We start from the raw sequence: 19444 nt of genomic DNA on the forward strand, positions 1-19444 counted from the left end.
AGAACATACTGATAATCGTTGTTTGATGAGTGCTGCAATGAAGTGAACTGCCAGCAGCTGATAGGGCAAGGAAGGAGCTGTCTTTTCAGGTAGTTCTGCTGTGCAACTTGGAAACTCTGCACCCTTTTTCCTAGAGAAGAGTGTACGCAGGGTAGAAGAGTGGCAGTAGCACTGCTAACTAATTCTGCATCCAGGTGGCAAGTGCATTGCTTAAAGCGATTCTCTCCAAAGTTTGAAATAATATTAAAAAAAGAAGCATTTTCTCTGCCTGCATTAGTATTCTAGCAGTCTTCCATTTCTCCCAGCCTTTAACAGAAGAGTTTTAAGTAGTGTGGTTGCTATTTCCATACAATTCTCAAGTTTCCAGCTCCTACTACAGAGAATGTTCTGCTGTAGCCCTCTGTTGTGTAATGGGGATATTTTCACCTAGATCTCCAACATCTTAATAAAAAATAAGTTACATTTATACGAAAATATGTATTCGTAGTGTTTTCCCAAATGCATATAATTGTCTAGAAGCGTGTTAAAGGATTTTGCTTAAGTAGGAAACGGGATGCTGCTTGGAAGTGCAAAGGTGAAAATCACTGAATATAGATGAAACTAAATATCAAGTGAATAACCCTAATGCTGACACCTGTAGGGCCGTGGGCCAGTCTTCCAAAGCATGAAGTAGATGATTCAGTCTTTCAGACTTTTCAATCCAATGTCGAAAGCTGTAGTAAATATATTGTAGGGAACATTCCTGCACTGGCAGGGGGGTAGACTAAATGAGCTATTACAAGTAGCTCTTTTCCATGTCTGACTGATAGTTGGCTAGGAGCATGTTTAGTGTAGTCGCCAAATTTTTCTCTCTTTTTTTTTTTCCTCCTCTTGGAGAGCATTGGTGACATTGGCAGAAGAACACTTCCTGCATTTTAGAAAGGTTTGTGTGGCAGGGTTGTCCCAAAAAGCAGATTATTTTTGGAGGAGGCATAAAAACAGATAGTCCTAATCCTTTCCTAAGGCTTTTTTGAAAAGGGCTTCATGGCTCTGACTCATATGAGAGGGTGTGGTGGTATTGGAGGTATCTGTGGATTAGCTGCTACGCATATTTTCTGGTCTTTTAAATTTGTAGTACAATGATACTAGATAGGCTAATAGTGCATTTTTTTTTGTTTCTAGTGTGTGATTCATAGCTTTTTTTTCTTGGAATTTTTTCTTCCCTTCCCTTACAATCACTGTCATTCTGGGTGGAAGGAGGGCTTTTTGCAGAATGATTTGGAGATAGAGGTTAGTCAGTTCCTGTGTCTGTGTCCTCCTTTAAAAAGCGTCTAGGGACAGTAAACATGAGAGAGGGTGAGTTTGCACTTAACTCAGTTTTTCTGATATGTTTCTGCAATGCTTTTTCCTTTAAAAATATTAATTGATGGCGAGGGCAGTGGTACTCATTATTAACAGTTTGAATGCTTTATCACTTCATCCTCATATAGGAATGATGTAGAGGCTGTGTGCTGTGGGAGTACCGGCGAGGAGGCAGAGAGGTCCCACCCCTAGGGGACCCCCCTGCTTCCCACTAAATATACAAGGGAGGTTAATGTGCACCTTACAGTTTCTGCAAGTGTCAAAACATTGACATGTCTTAGTTATAAGTTTCTGCTGAAAACTCAGTACTTTATAAAAACTGGAAATGTTAATTTTGATCCCTCTGAAATGTAAACAAGGTTTAAAATTTGAAACCTAGAATAGGCAGTATTTTTTTTCCCTTTTGAGCTCATAGAAAGGCAGCAGAAAGTAGATGAATGGGCAAGAGAACATTGAAGGGGGACACTGGATCAAAGTCTGCATATGCAATTATATTTCACAGTTCATTTTCCTGAGGCAGGACGGGCCATAATGTGCTGTAAATTGCAATAGGTTGCTGCTCTTCAGTTCAGCTAAAACTTTGCTTACACTGAACCTGCAAAACCTAACTAGCTCTAAATTTCCTCTCTTCTCTTTCCATTTTTTTTCCCCCACCATATGATGCCCAGGGACTCCAGAAAGCCTCGCTGAGAAAGAAAGGCAGCTCATGGGTATGATCAATCAGCTGACCAGTTTGCGAGAACAGCTGCTAGCAGCTCACGATGAACAGAAGAAACTGGCTGCCTCACAGATCGAGAAGCAACGCCAGCAAATGGAGCTGGCTAAGCAGCAACAGGAACAGGTGAGTGATTATTATGGTGGCTTTCAGCTTAAAGTCATTTTCTAGAAGGTCTCCCCAGCTGATTATCTTTTAGGATTTATACTTCCTAAGGTTGTTATTCACCTCATTATTATTTTTTTTTCTTTAATATTTGTTTTCTTAGGTGAATAAATGTGAAGAAAAATAAATTGGAATACTGCTTTAATTTGCAATATATGATACTGTGTCTTTTAAAGATATATACATATCCCAGTTTGGGGGTATTCTCTTCCAGTAGTTTTTGTTGTTTTGATTTGTTTTCTTTTACGTTACGTGTAAATAAGGGTGCAAATTCAGTACTCCTATCTATTCTCCAAGTGCTGCTTGTATCCAATGGTGTTCAATAGGTAGAGAAGAAACAAAATGTAGCATTTGGGTAGTAATGAGGCAAATCAAAGGATTGTTTTGCCAACTGTGGAAAAAAAAGAAAAAGTGGGGAACAGTATGAAGTCAGTGAAGAAATTTGACTTTTTTTCTTCTACACTTGAGAGGCTTGATTTTCAGTTCTTGCAAATATTCCCTCCACTGAAAATGTAAACATGCTTTTGCACGTGAACAGTTCCATTGTGAACACACTGACACGTTTTATTTTATGCAAAACCACAACTTCTCTGACAAATTTGCACCATGTGAATTTTAACAGAAATGAATGCCCATTTCTTTACCTGAACAGAGACTACTTGGACATCTTTAAAATTTTGTTAGTAGTCTTCCCTGGTACCTCTTATCTGGAAGCATTTGGTCTGTCTGAGCATCTATCTCAGCTTGTAATGAAACTCATGGAACTCTGCACATTCAGTCATGGTTGTCATACTTCAATATTAGTATGTTAGCTGACAAATCTTAAGATTCTAAGGCACTGCTGACATCTTCAGATATTCTAGCCCTGTTTTTCCCTTTCTCTCTGTTAAAAGCTTTATCTTAAATACTGTGTATTTTGGCCTCGCACCTGAAATCCCACATAGAGCGGGAAAAGTGGCATACTTGTTAAACCAGCCAAGTTGTATCACACTGTTGTTTACATGGAGAAAATGGATGAAGGCGTGAAGGTGTAATTGGCCGGATCCTTCCATTAGTAGACATCCTGCAGGAACTATTCCCTTTGCCCTAACTATTAAAGACATCACTCCTACAGCATGACTGAATGATCTGAGAGTGAAAAAGAAAATGGAAAAATAAAGGAAAAAATGCTGCAGGGTTTTTATTAGCATAACTAGGACTTAATTTGAGACAATGTGTATATTTCTGTTGTATAGAAATTAAAATAAACTTTTAAAAATATATTGATAAAATAATTTTGGTTGCTTAAAAAGATGCTCTAGAAAGAAAACAATCGTTTAGATTTGCAGCTAGCTATGAACGAGTGTTTCTTATGCTAATAGTTTAATAACAGAAATGAAAGAAACTACCTAAGGGGAAGAATGCACAAAATTCCTCCCAGTAAGCATGTGTAAGTTCCCATCTGACCCTGAGATGTGTACACATTCCACAGGAGAATAGCAGTACTCCTTAATGTTTGTACTGCTGTGCTAGCTATTCATGAGAGCAGAGCTTTTGTGATGACTCAGATGAAAGTTTTTGGAGTTTGCTTTTTCAATTTGAGACGTATCATGGTTTATCTTCATTCATCCTCTAAGAACTCTGATTTGATGACATTATTGCCTGCTTTTTCCTTCACCGTATGCAAAATATATCTACACTCCAAATCCCGGCCATTTAGGCAGTGGAGAGAGGGGATGAAAGTCCTTATGGAAAGCACACATGACTTTGAGAGGAGATGTGTAACTACCCCATCAACCTGTGTTAATCAGGTTCAGTGTAGAGCCACATAGACTGGCTCTCCCCTTTAGCTCCTTTCTGCTGATATGCCCATTAGAGTACTGAGAGTCACAGTCATTATCCCAAACCCTGTTCTGGTCTCTTTGTGTCTGTTTCTACACCAATGAAATACACCAATGCCTCCTCAGTGTCCCATTTCCTCTCTTGGAAAACTTTGAGTAGGTGGTACCAAACACAAAAATAATTTTACTGTCCATCTTCCTTTTACTTGCCTTTTCTGCTTTCCCTTACTATTTTCCATCTTCTCTACCAGTATTGTTCCTCCTCCAGCAGGGAGGAGTAGATGAACGGTCTCTCTTTTTTTCTTCTTCTTTTTTTTTTTTCATTTTATTTTTTTATTTTTTTCTTTTACTTTAGCAGCACCTCTTCAGGTAATGAGAAAGGAGAGATTTTTGTCAGTCCTTTTCCTAACAACCATCACAGCATTTCTCGTAAGATTTCCTTTCACACTAGAGTTCGCTATGAATTGCTCCTGAGCATGAGCCCCTTGGTTCAGTGGCAGTCCAGGCTGCTGCCACCCACACTTGAAAGTTTCTTAGCTTAACAGAGCAGCTGATAGGACCAAGCAGGGTGGAAGTTTGCTATGCAGCAACTCTAGGAATGATGGTACATATCTTACATTAATTCTGTGCAATTTCTCCACAGATTGCAAGACAACAGCAGCAGCTCCTGCAGCAGCAACACAAAATTAACCTTCTTCAGCAACAGATCCAGGTCAGAGACTGTATCTCCACCCATATCCCTGTTACCCCTTTCCTTTCTGTTCCCCCATGTTTTCCCTCGGGCATTATTGTCATAGTATCTTTAAGGATCTCTGCAGATGGCTTACATCTTATTTATGGAAACACATGATGATGTTACCTGTCATTAAGCGAAAAAAGTTTCTGGAAGGCCTTGAGTGATTAACACTACTCCTACAGGAATCAGAAAACAGATGAGAGAGGAGCTGGTAGTGTGAGCAAGGGTTTGCAGGATGAAATCCTCCGAAAGTGCTCTCCAGGTTTAGATCAGGAATGGCGAAAAACATTGCTAAAATGTACTGGATTGCAATGGATCTCTTACAAATCTGTTTCTGAGGTTTTGCTGAATCAGTTCTCTTCAGTGATCTGTAATCAAGTCTCTCCTTTCCATTGCATGGAGTTTCCTGAAAAGTCAGGAAACTTTCAATGTGTTAGATGAAGTAAGTGTGTGAGAAACTGGCCTAAAGGTTGGTTAGATCCTAGGGAGCAACTAGGCTCTCTAGGAGCCTAGGCATCTACGTGTTTACTCCTGGGAGGAGAAAAAGAATTGCTAAAGCGGTGTAACCAGTAAACTTTATTTAACTTCTTTTTCTTCCCTTAACACATTTGGAGATCTCTTTTCATGGCAATGATTGTATTTCAGTACTTTTCTACTGCGTGTATATATGCATTGCCCTGTTCTCGGTATAATGCGAATCAGTTTGCCCGTGAGGGTTTACAAGAAATAAGAAAGGAGGGGTCTGACATTTACAGCTATCTGGAGTCATGGTAGAATCTCTGTTTGAGTATGCAGTTATTTACAGAGCAATGCAAGTCACTGTGGAAGTGGATGTTATGCCCTGTTTGATAACATTAGGATCTTCCTTCCAAAATGCTTTAGAATTAGTTGCCTAAAATTACAGGCCATATCCTTAGCTGCTCTACAGAAGTGTAATTCCAGCAAAATCAGAGAAGTTGCATAGCTTCATGCTAGCAAAAAACTGGCTAATGTTTCAAATGACACTCTTTCAGTATCAGGACTTTTGTAACTATGGAAAACTTCTGGTGGAGTTTCACCCCTGTGTTACAAGGCAACATGTATACAAGATGCGATTTGCTGAAAAGAGTTTTGATATTAGAAGGCCTGGATTAGGTTTGAGCTCTGTTTTTGTGTGCGGTGTTTTTTTTTTTCTGTTCTTTTTTTTTTTCTCTTTTAAAATTGTGTGGGAGAAATTCATCTTTTTGTTTTTTTTATTGCATTATCTGTAGTAATGCTTATATAGAAAAACAATAGCAGAACCTCTACAATAGCAATAAAAGTGTTTACATTTTTAGCATTTAGCTATGAGAGTGATAGAGGAAGTTGTTTTATAAGCAGTGAATAAAAATAAATTGAAGTAACATAATTTGACCCCAAGCCTTTTAAGTTTTAAGGTCTTGGAGATAAGAATGAAGTATGTCTTTTTTTAGGGTTGTGGAGAACCACTGATTATTGATAATGAGATATAGAGCCTTTCATCTCTTGATCCCTGATCCAAGTTTGACCTAAGTCAGGAGTAAATGAAAGTCAGCTAGCTATCATCTGATACAAGCTGCAAGCCTAAGACATGATTTGGAGACCTGTCCCAAGGGATTTTGGATGAAATATTGACCCTGTCAAGGTCAGAATTTCACCTCCAGGGTCCACTTCACACAAAGCCCATCAGATTTGGGCACTCTCCTTTCGGATGGTCACGTGTTATAAAGGTCAAGAATTGAACAGGCGGAGAGACAATACTGTCCTCTCATTCCCACAGAGGTGATCTATGTGTAGTGAAATTTGGATTATGCTGACTGCTGTCTGTATGGTCTCGTAGTCTCCTGAACCCTGTCTGCAGTCCAATTATTGTCAAGTCTCTGAAAAAAAAATCATTTTAAAATAATGAAAAACACTGTCAGCGTTTATCAGTGAATTCAGTGCAGTACGTTTCTTCTCAGTTGCATCTGTAGTTGACTGTGGTCAGAGAAAAGTAACAATTCCCGAAGAAATCTGCGTTTATATTTAAGTGTAGACAATGAAGTAACCCCAACAGGCCCATGTTTAAAATGGTTGGTGAGTTTACAATCAGGTTATGGTGGGTGGAACAAAACTCTGACGTGAATGTAGCTGTGAGTTCAGATTTTCTGACCTTGCCCTAATTAATCTAACAGGCTGCTGTCACATTGGCCCAGAGTTTTTAAATAGCATTAGATTTATTGACAAGGAAATATTCCTACAAAGTCTGGATAACTATTTGACTTATGTGCAATTGAATGATTAGGCTGCAGTTATGAACACAACCTATTTATGACAAAGGATTCATTTTACTTGAGCCAATTTTTTCTAAGCTTGTAAGAGTTACCATAATTCCAGATAAATTATTACACAGAAAAAAGCTATTGAAATATTGTATTGAAAACATAATACCCTAAGGTTAAAAGAAAGCACAACCTGACTGACCCCATGATTTATGACTCTTTTCTCTAAGTACTCTAACTTGGAAACATTCCCCTCTCTCCCCACCCCAGCATATAGTCACCAGTACACACACAGTGCATAAGCAGGGAGAGATTGCCGTGTATCTCTCCTCCTTAGAGAACTGCAAATGCTGAGTTTAAGTGCAAGTCAATTAAGCCAGCTGCTTCTCTGCTGGTGAGGAAAGGATGCGTTAGCTACTTGAGCTTGGAAGGATGTACCTGGCACATGAGTGTCTTGACCTTGCATCCTTCTCTAGTCCTTCTCTTTCAAACTAGCTGGAAGGCAGTTTAACTAGCATGGAAGGCTAGCCAGGTTGTCTTCATATAGAGAGTTAAGTAAAAGGTAATGCTAAATGAGAGAAAAGTTGCTAATTAGGCTGAAGTCAATAATCTGTATAACTATTGTTATATATTGTTCTACACCTCATTTGTGAAGGGAGTTGACTTTCTCATACTGAACTAAGCTTTCTCCTGTCTTTTTTTTGCCACTCTGGAATGCAGCCGCCCATACACACTGCCTCCAGTTCTGATCTATTTTTCTGTGTAGTTAGTTCCCTGCAGAGTGTTTGGGATCTTCTGCCCTACACACCCGAGTCTCATTATTTTACCAGATATGAGACTGAAACCATGCACCAACAGCCTTGAAGATTTCAGGCTTTGTGGTGATATGCAGGCTGAGGAAAGAGCATGTATTGACTGTTCAGCAAGTTCTTGGACAAAGTCTGGTGTTGTCCTTCAAGGCTTTAGGGGAGCTCACAGTGTCACCTCCTGTCTTCTTCTGGGAGCCCACAAGTGACTTCCTAGTGTTCTTGCTCTTCAGTATCAGTCAGGGGATCTGTAGCTGTCCCATCAGGCGGGCCAGTTGTTCCTTTACTATGGTGCTAAGGCAGTCCCGGAGTACAGGCAATGAGCACAGGTGGTCTTATGCCTTGAAGGGTACCTCTGAGGTGCAAAGCTTTGGGCCCTGGTACAGTTTACACCTTCCACTTGCTCAGAGAAAAACTAGCCTAGGTTGATGATGGGATAGTTTTGAAGCTCAGTAACAAAAGTCACTTTAATTGAACTATGAATGAAATCCAGTTGTTAAAATTCATAAGGCAATTCATATTTATTATGGGATGGTTGGTAAAATAGGTCAACCTGGCAGCCTAAATTGCGATAAAACCAGTGTTGCTAATCTCACAATTTTGTGGGAGGCCTGACAGTGTTTTATGTATTTTCCTCAAACCCCAGCTTTTGGAGTCATGTGATGATGAAAATGCCAGCTTTCATTTATTCAAAATGTAAATTTCTAGCTCTCATATTTCCAGGCAAAACTTGAAACCATGGAACACTACAAGTTCCAAAATTAGAAGGCAAACAAAACAGAGGCCAAATGTTGTTTTTTAAACTGTTCTGATTTTTAGTCAAAATTTTTTTTTGGAGAGCCCAGCTCAAGATCTTGCAACACTTCAGGTTGCCAATAATGTAAAACTAAGATCTTGAAGCAGCATGTAGAAGCAGCGCCACTTTACAGTGTCTCTACACTGGGCCACAGTTGAATAGTGCCAGTACTCAGTTACTAATTTGTTTCAGTACTGGGTGATGCACTTACCCCATGTACTGAGTGCTATCTGAAACGTGTCCTACCAGACAGTGATTGTTTAATTACACGGGGTTTTAATGTAGGGTTTTTATGTTCCTTCAGAACCAGAGACTTGTCAGATGATGTTCTGATGGGAAATGTCTGGTTAGGAAGTGTGACTGAAGAACCAGTGAATTCTGACTAAGCTCTGCTGCAGATACAGGAAGGTGACCCCAGCACTCTGCTTGTCTTCTGCTTGCCACCCAGCTTGGCATGCAGGCAGTTCAGCACCCTGTAGCTGTGGTCCTGCCCTATCGAGCCTGGGGTGAATGTTTTACCAGGCCTGCAGGGCCTTGAGCTCTGCAGGGCTCTGGCAGCTTGTCTGGAATGGGCTGTGGGCACCACCACCTTCCAGACTCTGTGACTCCCTATCAGGCTTCCTGGCTTTTTGGCATCCTTCAGCTGCCCTGGGTGTCATCTCAGCTCCAAGCAAGGTCTTTCTGTGTGCACATAGATCTAGATTTCCATCTTTCCCATCCACTGTCAGCTGGCAGTATCCCTTTCCCCTTGAGTTGCATTGGTAGATGAAGTCGTCTGGCTGTGCTGATATGTTCCCAGTTCAGAATATTCCCATTCTTATTAAGCTCTGAGGTTTAAGGTGTTGTTCCAGTTTGGAATGTAATAAAATCTCAAACACTTGGAATTTCCTGAAAGATGGTTGGCTGTAGCAAAATCTATTTTCCAAAATCTAGCTATATTTTTGGGCGAAGGAAAGAAGGATTTGGTTTCTGTGTTACGCAGAAGTTCAGAAAAATATTTCTTATGCCTAACGTGCCAAGATAGAAATGACACAGTTGTTATTGTCAGAACTTTCCAAACACAAAGAGGCTCTGGTTTGATTCCAGCCTTCCAAAACACTGGTAAGAGGGCCTGCCTCCAGAGTGCTTTAGATACCATAATTTGTGCACACAGTTGTCTATGGAGACAATTTCTGCTGTTTAGACTTGTTGCTTTTGAACTTCTCAGGTTAATGATCATCTCTTACCCAGAGCTGGTTGGCTGTTGTTCAGGCCTGTTTACATTCTCTTTGTTAGAGAAAACTTTGAGGTTTTCATTAGCACGGTAATGGGTGAAATTTAGTTGTAGAAAGTACCCGTAGCTCTTTCTTGTTGGAAGAAGACACTTGACTGTTCGAGTGAGGAAATCTGGAAATTTTTTCTCTGCTCCAACAAATTTGCACTCTGAACTGTACAGCACACTCATCCTTTCATTTTCTGTGTCCTTCTGCAAAGCAAACTCCAGCAAGGCCTGTGTGTGAGCTAAATATTTGGAGTGGTTTGTGCCTATAGAGAGTAGAGATCCTCAGCGCATCCTTAAGGACTTGTGAAATCTCTTTCTTGGTTCCTAACTTCTTATGTGACTGTAACCTAGATTTCTCTAGGAGGCTTTGAAGGGCCGTAGGTGACGAATCCTTCACTCAAGACACAAAAATGAGCAACCACTGCACAAGTGGTTGGTTACAGATTTAGTAATGTCTGTTACTTCTGTATCATCGTTTGCCTGGGAATTCTGGTTTTCTCAGAAGTCAGTGACAGCAGAGCAGTGCTTCGTGGTGCTACGACCTCTTTGCAAGCCATTGCACAGCAGAACAGTATTAATTCTTCTGTAATTAGAGTCCTTTTTGCATATCAGAGAGAGGTGAGGACAAAAGGTTTCCTTCCTAGACAATAAAGCTGTTGAAGTGAGGGCTTGATCCAACTCCCACTGAACTTAGTGAAAAGGCTCTTATTCATATTGGTGGGAGTTTAATGAGACCTTTCTTCAGGAGGAAACTGTGAGAAAGTATCTTCCTTCTCATACTACAGAATGTTTTCAGAACAGGCTCTGTCCACTGAGCCAGTTTGTTTTCTTATTGTTTTGGTTTAGGGTTTTTTTTTTTGTTTTTTTTTTGCTAGTGTGGATATGACAAGCTGTGACTTCTCAGTCAAACTGACTGGGCTCATAGATAGGTTGGGGACATTTTGTCCAAATTCATCATGTGTCAGGAGCAGCTGTTTTTCAGCAACTTATAAACATGGGCATACTGAATTCAGTGAGACAAGCCCAAGAAGGAGTCACACTGCAGCCTTTCCCATGACTTTGCAACCTCTTCCCAAACAACCGAGGTTGCCGGCAAAGAGGCTAAACAATTGTTTCTCACAAAAGCTCTGCAGCTGATGTCCTATCAGTTATCAGAATAACTTGCCTGTCCCTCGAGCAGGGAAAAGCCCATGGGAAATTAATTATTCGAAAAACAAAACAAAAAGGAAGAAAAGAGAGATGAGGTTGGAGGAGGAGATAGGGAAAGGGAGGAGTGAGAAGGAAAATCTAGGCTAGAAGTCGGAATGAGCTAATTGCTTTTGGAGTTCAGCAAATAACGTATGTGTTTTGCTGAAGGATGTGATGCGCGCACTTTAGAGTAACCTTCACTTCCTTCCATTACCCTAAAAGTTAGGTCACATAAAAGACTACACTTACTTATGTGCAGAGGAATGTTTTCCGCCAGTGTACCACGTTCCTGCTCCCAAAGATTGCCTCTATAGCAGGCATCTTCTTTAGTCTCAGGCCTTTCATACATTCTTACATAATCCAGATTTGCTGACTGGTATAGTTGCACCAATGCAGGCAAGGAGAAACTGTTTGAGATTTGTACAACTTGAATTTATTGGGATTGCAAGCATTTGCTTTCATCAGATAAAACCAGTTCTTTTGCCTGTGCTGAGGTGCGTGATTGAAACAGCACTTGCTGACAGTGAAGCTTTCTCCAACGTTACCAATCCTTGGTGTTACCAATCCTTGGTGTTACCAATCCTTGGTGTTACCAATCCTTGGTGTTACCAATCCTTGGTGTTACCAATCCTTGGCATTTTCAGACCCACTCTCCAGTTTCAGCATCTCCCTGAGGCACTCCACAGTTTATACCCCTTTCTTCCATTTCCAGCTCCCTGACACTTTGATCTTCCGTAGGCAGCTGCCCACCCTTTTCCTCATCAGTTACTCCTTTCTGCCAGCTTCTTCCTTTTTTTTTTTCCCAGTCGGTATTTCCGAGGTCTTTTTACTGGTTTTGATCAGTGTTTTATTGGCTGTAGAGAGCACGTATGTCATTTTGTGAATGTTTTTGTTCAAAATACGTGGGGTGGTGGATGCATGCTTATGTGAGCTACATTCATGTATCCGTGCAGGTATTTACACAGCGGAGGTACAGGAGCAGAAAGCACCACAGCAGTTTGTGTAAGTGGCTTGGGAAGCTGAATGTGAACTCTTTATGGCTGTGATCTTGGCCATATGGAGTGTGTGTAGTCATGAGCACTTTTGTTGTGCAGCCAAAAAAGGCTGCTACTGCTGCCTCTGCAGCAAGGTAAAGCAGGAGATAACAATAAATTTTTTACTGCTGGCTGGCGGAGGTGTTTAGGATGTGTTTTCTTTATATCTTCAACCGCCCCTAATTGAAGATGCTTTAAAATTGAATGACTAGCAGTCAAAACGTGTTTGCTTCAAGCTGAGAAGAAAAATGCTGGTGTCTCTGCTTCCAAACTGATTGCGCTTTGTACACAACTGACAGCCACAGTCACTTTGAGTGACTGATAAGTGGGAAGCTTTGCCACTTATCAAGGAATGCACGCTGAAAAGAAAGGACTGGAGCCGTTCAGATGCTTTGGCATGTTCAAAATAACATCTCACATCAGTCAGGCTCAGAGGCACTAGGAGACATTTCAAAATAAACTTTATATCTATCTATCTATCTGGAGGCAAAGATTCAATTTAACAGACAAATCACTCTGTGGCATCACATTGGCTCTGAGAGAACATTGTTATAAGGGTCACCAGTTGCAAAATGACTCACCAACATAATTTGAGAGCATTTATTGTAGGGTCTCGTGCCCCCCCAAACAAGCCTAGATTTGAAAATTCACATCTGCGTATAATTCTAGTGATTTCTTTAAATTGAGGGGTTTCACTCCTCTTGGCCAAGGAATGTTTTGTTTACTTATTGTGTGACATCCTGAAGGATCCCAAAGATAATGGAACTGCCAAATTCTGGTCTTGTTTATTTCCTCTTCAGTATTACGGAATACATTTGGGATTGCCTGGCTTTAACTGAATTCAGAAATGGGTTATTGGGGTTATTTAGGAGTTGCTATGCTTTTCAGTGATACATGGTATGAATAGAAAATGGAACTTTGGTACGTGTTTGTTGTGATACCATTTGGTGATAGTATTATATTATCAGATTGTGGCCTACAGGAACTGAGGTGTGAGGGTACATTTTCTTGTGCTGATTCTGGTCATGACAGAAGCAACAGCCAGTGCACAGTTTGGCTGGTCCACTGGAGGCAGTGATATTGCAACCTGCCTTAGGAAGCATCATAGGAAGTAATATATTAGAGCTCTCTCTGTAAACACTGTGCAAGCAACACAACCACATGTTGTAGAGCTGAGGTGGTTGTATAGGGTTAACTCATGTCCACTGGTAGTACTTTAACAAAAAGAGTTCTCATGACTGTTGCCCAGTTTGCAAGTCTTGTCCTAGCAACCCTGGGATAATTGCTGTGTAAAGAATGTTGTCTATATGCTGTGATTCTAAACACTGCATCAGGGCACCTAATTCTGCTCAACTTCTATCTGAAATGTTTCTTTCTGTAATCAGTGGCTGTATTTGAGAGATGTTTGGTACTCTGGGGTTGCTACCAGCTCCTATACCTGCATTATTAAGAGACAGAAACTTGAGGAGCATTTAGTTTCTATTGGCCATGCATTGCTTTTCTGATTCATCTCTTGCCATGTAAAGTGGCCATGGCTTCATTTTGACAGCTCATTCAAAACAGAGTACTTCAAGCTTTGCCGGAATAAAGGCTCAAAATGATTCATAGGGAAGAGTGTGGTTCCACCTACTGAATCAACACCACTGTCTTCATTACCTTGGATTTTCCTGAGACATCCGTCTGATTATGCCTGACCCTGCATAGTTCAGGAGACAAGATGAGCTCACCATTGGTGGTAATAGCATACAAGAGACTAGGGAATACTTTTTTTTTTTTTTTTTTAACTCACTTTCTGCCAGCTATCAGAACTGTATTGTATAAATTAAAGTGGAAGACAGATACTTACGGTTGGCATTTGTAAGAGCAGTAAATGAAATAGTTTAATCACTTGAAGGGTAGTGGCTGAAGAGGCAATGTGAGTAAAGCCTGACTTGGAGAAAGAGAGGGAAAGCTACAGTTGGCTAGTGGAAGTCTACGCTGAACAAAGATGAACTATAGAGTTATGGATCTCACAAGTCTCAGTTTTGATTTCACATCCTGTATTTAGTATCTATTTTAGGTCAACTTCCACATAAGAAAATTGAATGAAATGTGTAACAGGTAAATAAATTCAAAGATTATTTTCAGATTGTTATTGAAATGAGTTTAAAATATGCTTTGGAGAGTCTAAAAGGTATATGTCAGAGTTTCTTGTCTTCAGAAGTGGGGAAAAAAACCCAAGAAATGTAAGTTCCAGGGCAAACATATTAAAAAAAAAAAAAGTTATAAAAAATACAATGAAGACTTGTAAGAAAGGCAGTAATAAGAACTAAATGGGACAGATTTTATTCACAGTGCTCAGTTTACAAATATTTGACACAGTGGGGAAACTCATTTAAAATGTATATAATACCACATCGTTCTTATTGAGTTTGACTACTTCGGAAGACAATTGACAGTGTTCAGCAAATTATTCTAAAGTTGAAATCTGGATCATTTCAACAAAACTGTTTGTAGATAGCAATTCAAAATGGATTTAGACTGAAATGATCAAGAGTTTTCTATACTTCTGTATGTTGTGAAAATTGCACACAAAGAAATGCAGTAGTTAGGTAATGAAGTGAGGCCTTTGAAAGTCAGAAGTGCCAGAATCAGGTTAAATGAATGTCTTTATTTTATTCCCGGCATCTCCGTCGTGCATATTGAATAAAAACTGGTATCCTGGGGGAGCAGAATTACATGATAATATAATTGTAGACTGCATTCACAAGAGGGAAAATTATGTGGACAGCCTTAATTCTGGTATTCCCTAACTTTTAAGTCCTTGACATTTTATTCAAAGTAGCATTATTTAAACTGTGTTTCTGTGTGTTTTTGATGGCCCGAAAAGCACGTAGTGCTTATACACCAGTGACCTGTAATGTCATGTCAGCACCATTTAAACCCTTGAGTGTCTGCACGGGACAAATGCCAATGTCACTTGAGTTACAGGAGAAGTGATATGTTCTCCTATGCTAATAGGGGAAAACAGTTATCTGGCCGTGTGGATAGGAGCCCATACTATGATGCTCCTCTCCTTCTGTATCTTGTTTCCTCTCTCTCTGTCTGTCACCATCAAATTAGAGAAGACTTTTTTCTGTTGCTGTCCTCCTCAGAAAGGAAGACAGATTACATGGGTTCTCTTGTTTTATTTGAGCAGTCTGCACTTTCTTTTCAGTACCCTCTATTTGCTCCCTTTTTTCTCCCTCACTGGAGTTGGTACCAGATTGGTTGTAATCACTAATGAATTTTTTCATCTTAATTTACCATACTTTTTATGTTTTACCAACATAATGGAGGGTGAAGTTAGTGATAGAATTAGAAGTCATGGGTCTTTTAGTTGAGGTGTCTTTTGCTTTGAGTATTTGGTGGAAGCCTCTTCAAGTGTTTAGTCCTCTACAGCTCTATGTGGTTACAGTATGTTTTGTTGTCTTTCAGACTGTGTGTAGAATCATATCTATGGTTTAAATGTGACTGAGCTGCAGTCTGTCAGTCAGAGGTGTTTTTGTGTTTTTTTTTTTAATATATATATATATATATCTATGTACTATAGGTAATGAGTTTGAAGTTCTTGGTGTCCTCAGGAATCACTTAAGTGTAAATTAAGAATCATCTCCAGTTTCTTTAACTCAGATATCAGAATTTATAGTCTAGGAACAAGTAAGCATATGTGAAATAGCTGACTGATTGATACACTTGCTTGTTAGATGCAAAATCAGGCTACCCAAATAGTTATATAGTTATATACACACATAGGTGCATATTTCCATGCACGTGTTTAGACTGTCCTGATTCATATACAAGTTGCAAACATGATTAGTTAACAGTATGTGAACTTCTTATGTTGCTCAAGGATTTAGGGAGGAAGGAATTGGGATGTTTTCTGTGTGGGTGCCACAGGTTGTTAATACTTATCAAATTGTAGTTGATTGTGGATGTGAATTCTTCAAGGCTTTATGAATTCTTCAGCTCTGTTGACAGTTTCTCTTTAACTGAAATCATGACAAATATATAGAACCCCTAATTTAGATTGAGGTGTTGAAGGCTGCAGTATTTCCCAGTGATGCAGGGAGACTGATGCATGCACTCCGAGATACAAAGTGGGCAGAAACATTCAAATTACTTGAAATTAAAAAATGTGAAGGCAATAAAACTTTCAAGCTCTTCACCTTCTGTGGTTCTTTGGATGGCTCTCTTAACTCGAGATACACCTGTAAAGGATGCCTGTTTTTCTGCAGAACCTGGTTCTGGCAGAAGGAGTTTCCCTGGTACAGTATCTCCCCAGTCACTTGATAAATGAGGTGATAGGAAGCGAAGTTCTGGGGAGCTGATAACGTTGTAGTGTGTGGAATCAGAGCTACTCTGTATTTCTGGTATTTCTTATTTACTTGAGATGAAAGGCAGAGTTGAAATGCCAATTTTGAAGAGTTTCAATTTTGTGTCATGAGTTTCAGGATACTTTTTAAGTCTGTTTTTCTTATATTATTTCTTATTGCACAGTTGAGAAATTATTTTTGGTATATCTAGAATAAGGAAATTCAAATTGTAATCGATTTACTGCCATAAAATACTTTGTTCTGTGGAAATAATATTTGCACTTCTTACTGAAAAAATAAATGCATCAATTTTAAGGTATTTTTATATCCTCTTTCAGCAACAAGGTGGGTTTGTTGAAATCACACGTTTGTGTTCTGTATATTTGTGAGCTTTGTTTGAGCTCAGTATCCCCTTAGCAAAAACTTGCTAGGGCCCCATGGGAGGAAAACTGTCCATTGTGTTCTTTTCAAAGCAGGCTATCTTTTTCCTGGGGCTGGGCTCAAGCAAGTTTATTCTTCCACTCAGGGATATCTGAGGAGATTCCTGTCCTTTCCAGTGCCTAGGAAGCAGAACTGAGATACGTATATTGTATTTGTTGCCATCATATAATCTGTGCAACTTCCCTTCAAATATAAAGAGTTATGTTTTCCCCAGCTGTTCATTTGATAGGATTCTAGTCCTTCATTTAGAGAAAACTGTGCTTCTCCAATTCACATCATTTGAACCATGGCCTCTCTTCTATACCTATTGTTTGTTTTGTCTTTTTTTGTTGTGCGTAACAGGTGTTTCTTTCATACAACCAAGGCAGCAAAGCAAGGGCTTCCTTTATGGCAGATCTCTTGAGACTTTGATTAAACTCTTCTTTGTGATAAAAATGCCACTGCCTTTAAATGAATTGCACATGTAATCTGTATTTGCACAAATGCCCTCCATCTCTCTGACCTCATTGCTAAAGTCTTTCTCTCTTTCGGGACATGTATGTTTGCCTTTTCTCTTGTCTTTTGTCACAGACCTGATTCCTTTTTACCTTCCCAATGCTGCACTCCCCTCTGAGCCTGGATGTAGCCATGGGAATGGTTTAAAAGGAATAAAATATTTCTGCAAGGACTCCTTTTTTTCCAGTGTCTCCTGTCACTCCCTCCACAAATATAATTGCCAGATGGTTGGGAGAACCTTCCTCAGAGCTTTTCAAGGGGAACCAAAGGCTTGAAGCTCGCCTATTGTTCTGCACCTACAGGAGCAGGTCTTCGCTATGTAGGTTATAAGTAGCATAGATCTTGTCTGTCTCTTCCATCTTACTATTTTCCTTCACCCAGTCTCACCTGTGGTTGAGGAGGGCTCACCAGTAAGACAAATTAAGTGTTTCGATGTGTTGTAGGGGGAAGTATGGGAAGTAGGGGGGGGGTATGTATATATCATACCAAATTGTGTCATGTAGGTTTAATCCTGTCTTTAGTTTTTGAATAGAATGGGACATACTCTTTTAGTATGATCCTCTGGATTCTCTAGATGTTAAGACATTTTCAGAGAAGCAGTGCAATCCAAAAAGGGGCAAGAAGTTGGTGCCATGTTTCCTGGTAGCTCAGCTGGCCCACGCTACTCAGATATCCTGATGGAGTATTGCTCCCCTATAATGCGTTATTCTCATGCCCTTCTCTTTGTTCCAGTACACTTATTGGTTACACGCCCTGGGGGTGAACAGATACAAATATGCATTAGTCAGAAGAGATGTAATGTATGCCATGGGAGCTGTGCCAAGCAATTAAGAATATAGGCGTAATGATTTACAGGGTAAGCAAAGCCTCCAGAGAATGCTACATCTGTCCAGGCTGCCCTGTGAGCACACAAGAGAAGTAACTTGCATCACTTCAATCTACCCAAGGTAACACGTATCTAATATAGCTGGGCTCCTGCTTTCCGTCTGAGACCCATCTTCTGCTGACAACTTTCTGTTATTTTGATCAGTGGTTAGAACTTCCCAAATGTCATCTACAGCGCCTCTGAGAACCTAGCTATATAAAGTGTGTTTTTCCTCCCTGTACACACACACCGGTAGTTAGAATGGCAGGGGTATCAGCACAGCCGAGACGTGACATTCGCATTGTATCTATTTTAGTGCCCAACTTCGTGGCAGTGGCAGCATCTGTGGAAAATATGAAGATAACTGTCAGAAAGAGTTTTTGAAGGGCGTTGTACTTAGAAATGTTAACCCTTCTTCATGCTTTCTGTTTGATTTAGCATACAGCAGTTAATGGTGGAAGATGAGACTTCAGTAATGTCATATAATGTGGTTTCCTAAATTGGTTCTCTCTCTTAAAACATATCGTCTCTGTTAGTGTTTACTTACACAGCGCAATAAAGGTAGCTCATTACATTATTTAACTGAAAACCCATGAAGTTTTACTTCAATTTTTTTCTTCTAAAAAACATCATGGATGGCAGGTCCTGAAATTCCCCTTTCCTGTACCAGTGCAAAGCATCATAAAATCAGAATACTAGCATTTACAGCCACTTTATGCTGAAATAAGAGTAAATCAACAGGATGCGGAAGAGACAATGATGTAACTGTTTTATCAAGTTCCACACAGGTTCTCCATGTAATTTCCTCTGTGTTCAAGGAGCCTGAGCCACTGTTTTAGTAAATAAATGCCATAAATAGACTGTTACTCTTAAAAACAACAACAGCAACAACAAATGAACAATTCTGAAAGATCCATTTCTGAAGTTTAGGCATGCAGACTTAGCTCTTGATTGAGTATGGGGGTGTTTTCTGGGATCCTTGCACCCACGTTGTTTTCAGCATCATCTCTCTGCACATTCCTTCAGGGAGGGACTTGAAGAGGCCCCCTTGGAAGCCTGTCATTGCATTTTGTGGCTTTTACAAGACAGTGATGCTTCCTGAGACATGTATGAAGCTCACCTGCCCGGAAGGATTGCTACTTTAAGACGGCTTTGCATGTGAAAGACTGATTTGCTTCGTTTTGGGACT

The 19444-nt window shown here is 39.9% G+C and overlaps 1 protein-coding gene across 26 annotated transcripts in view; it reads left to right on the forward strand.

The window, feature by feature from the left end:
• Positions 1 to 19444, forward strand: part of SOX5 (SRY-box 5) — a 641599-nt gene that overhangs the window by 490325 nt on the left and 131830 nt on the right. For all 26 annotated transcript variants that reach the window (NM_001397975.1, NM_001397977.1, XM_046939364.1 and 23 more), the window contains 2 exons: positions 2010 to 2182; positions 4685 to 4753. In NM_001397975.1, the coding sequence (NP_001384904.1) occupies positions 2010 to 2182; positions 4685 to 4753 (242 nt within the window). The remainder of the gene's footprint in view (positions 1 to 2009; positions 2183 to 4684; positions 4754 to 19444) is intronic.

Source organism: Gallus gallus, chromosome 1, assembly GCF_016699485.2.
Source record: "Gallus gallus isolate bGalGal1 chromosome 1, bGalGal1.mat.broiler.GRCg7b, whole genome shotgun sequence".
Classification (NCBI taxonomy): domain Eukaryota; kingdom Metazoa; phylum Chordata; class Aves; order Galliformes; family Phasianidae; genus Gallus; species Gallus gallus.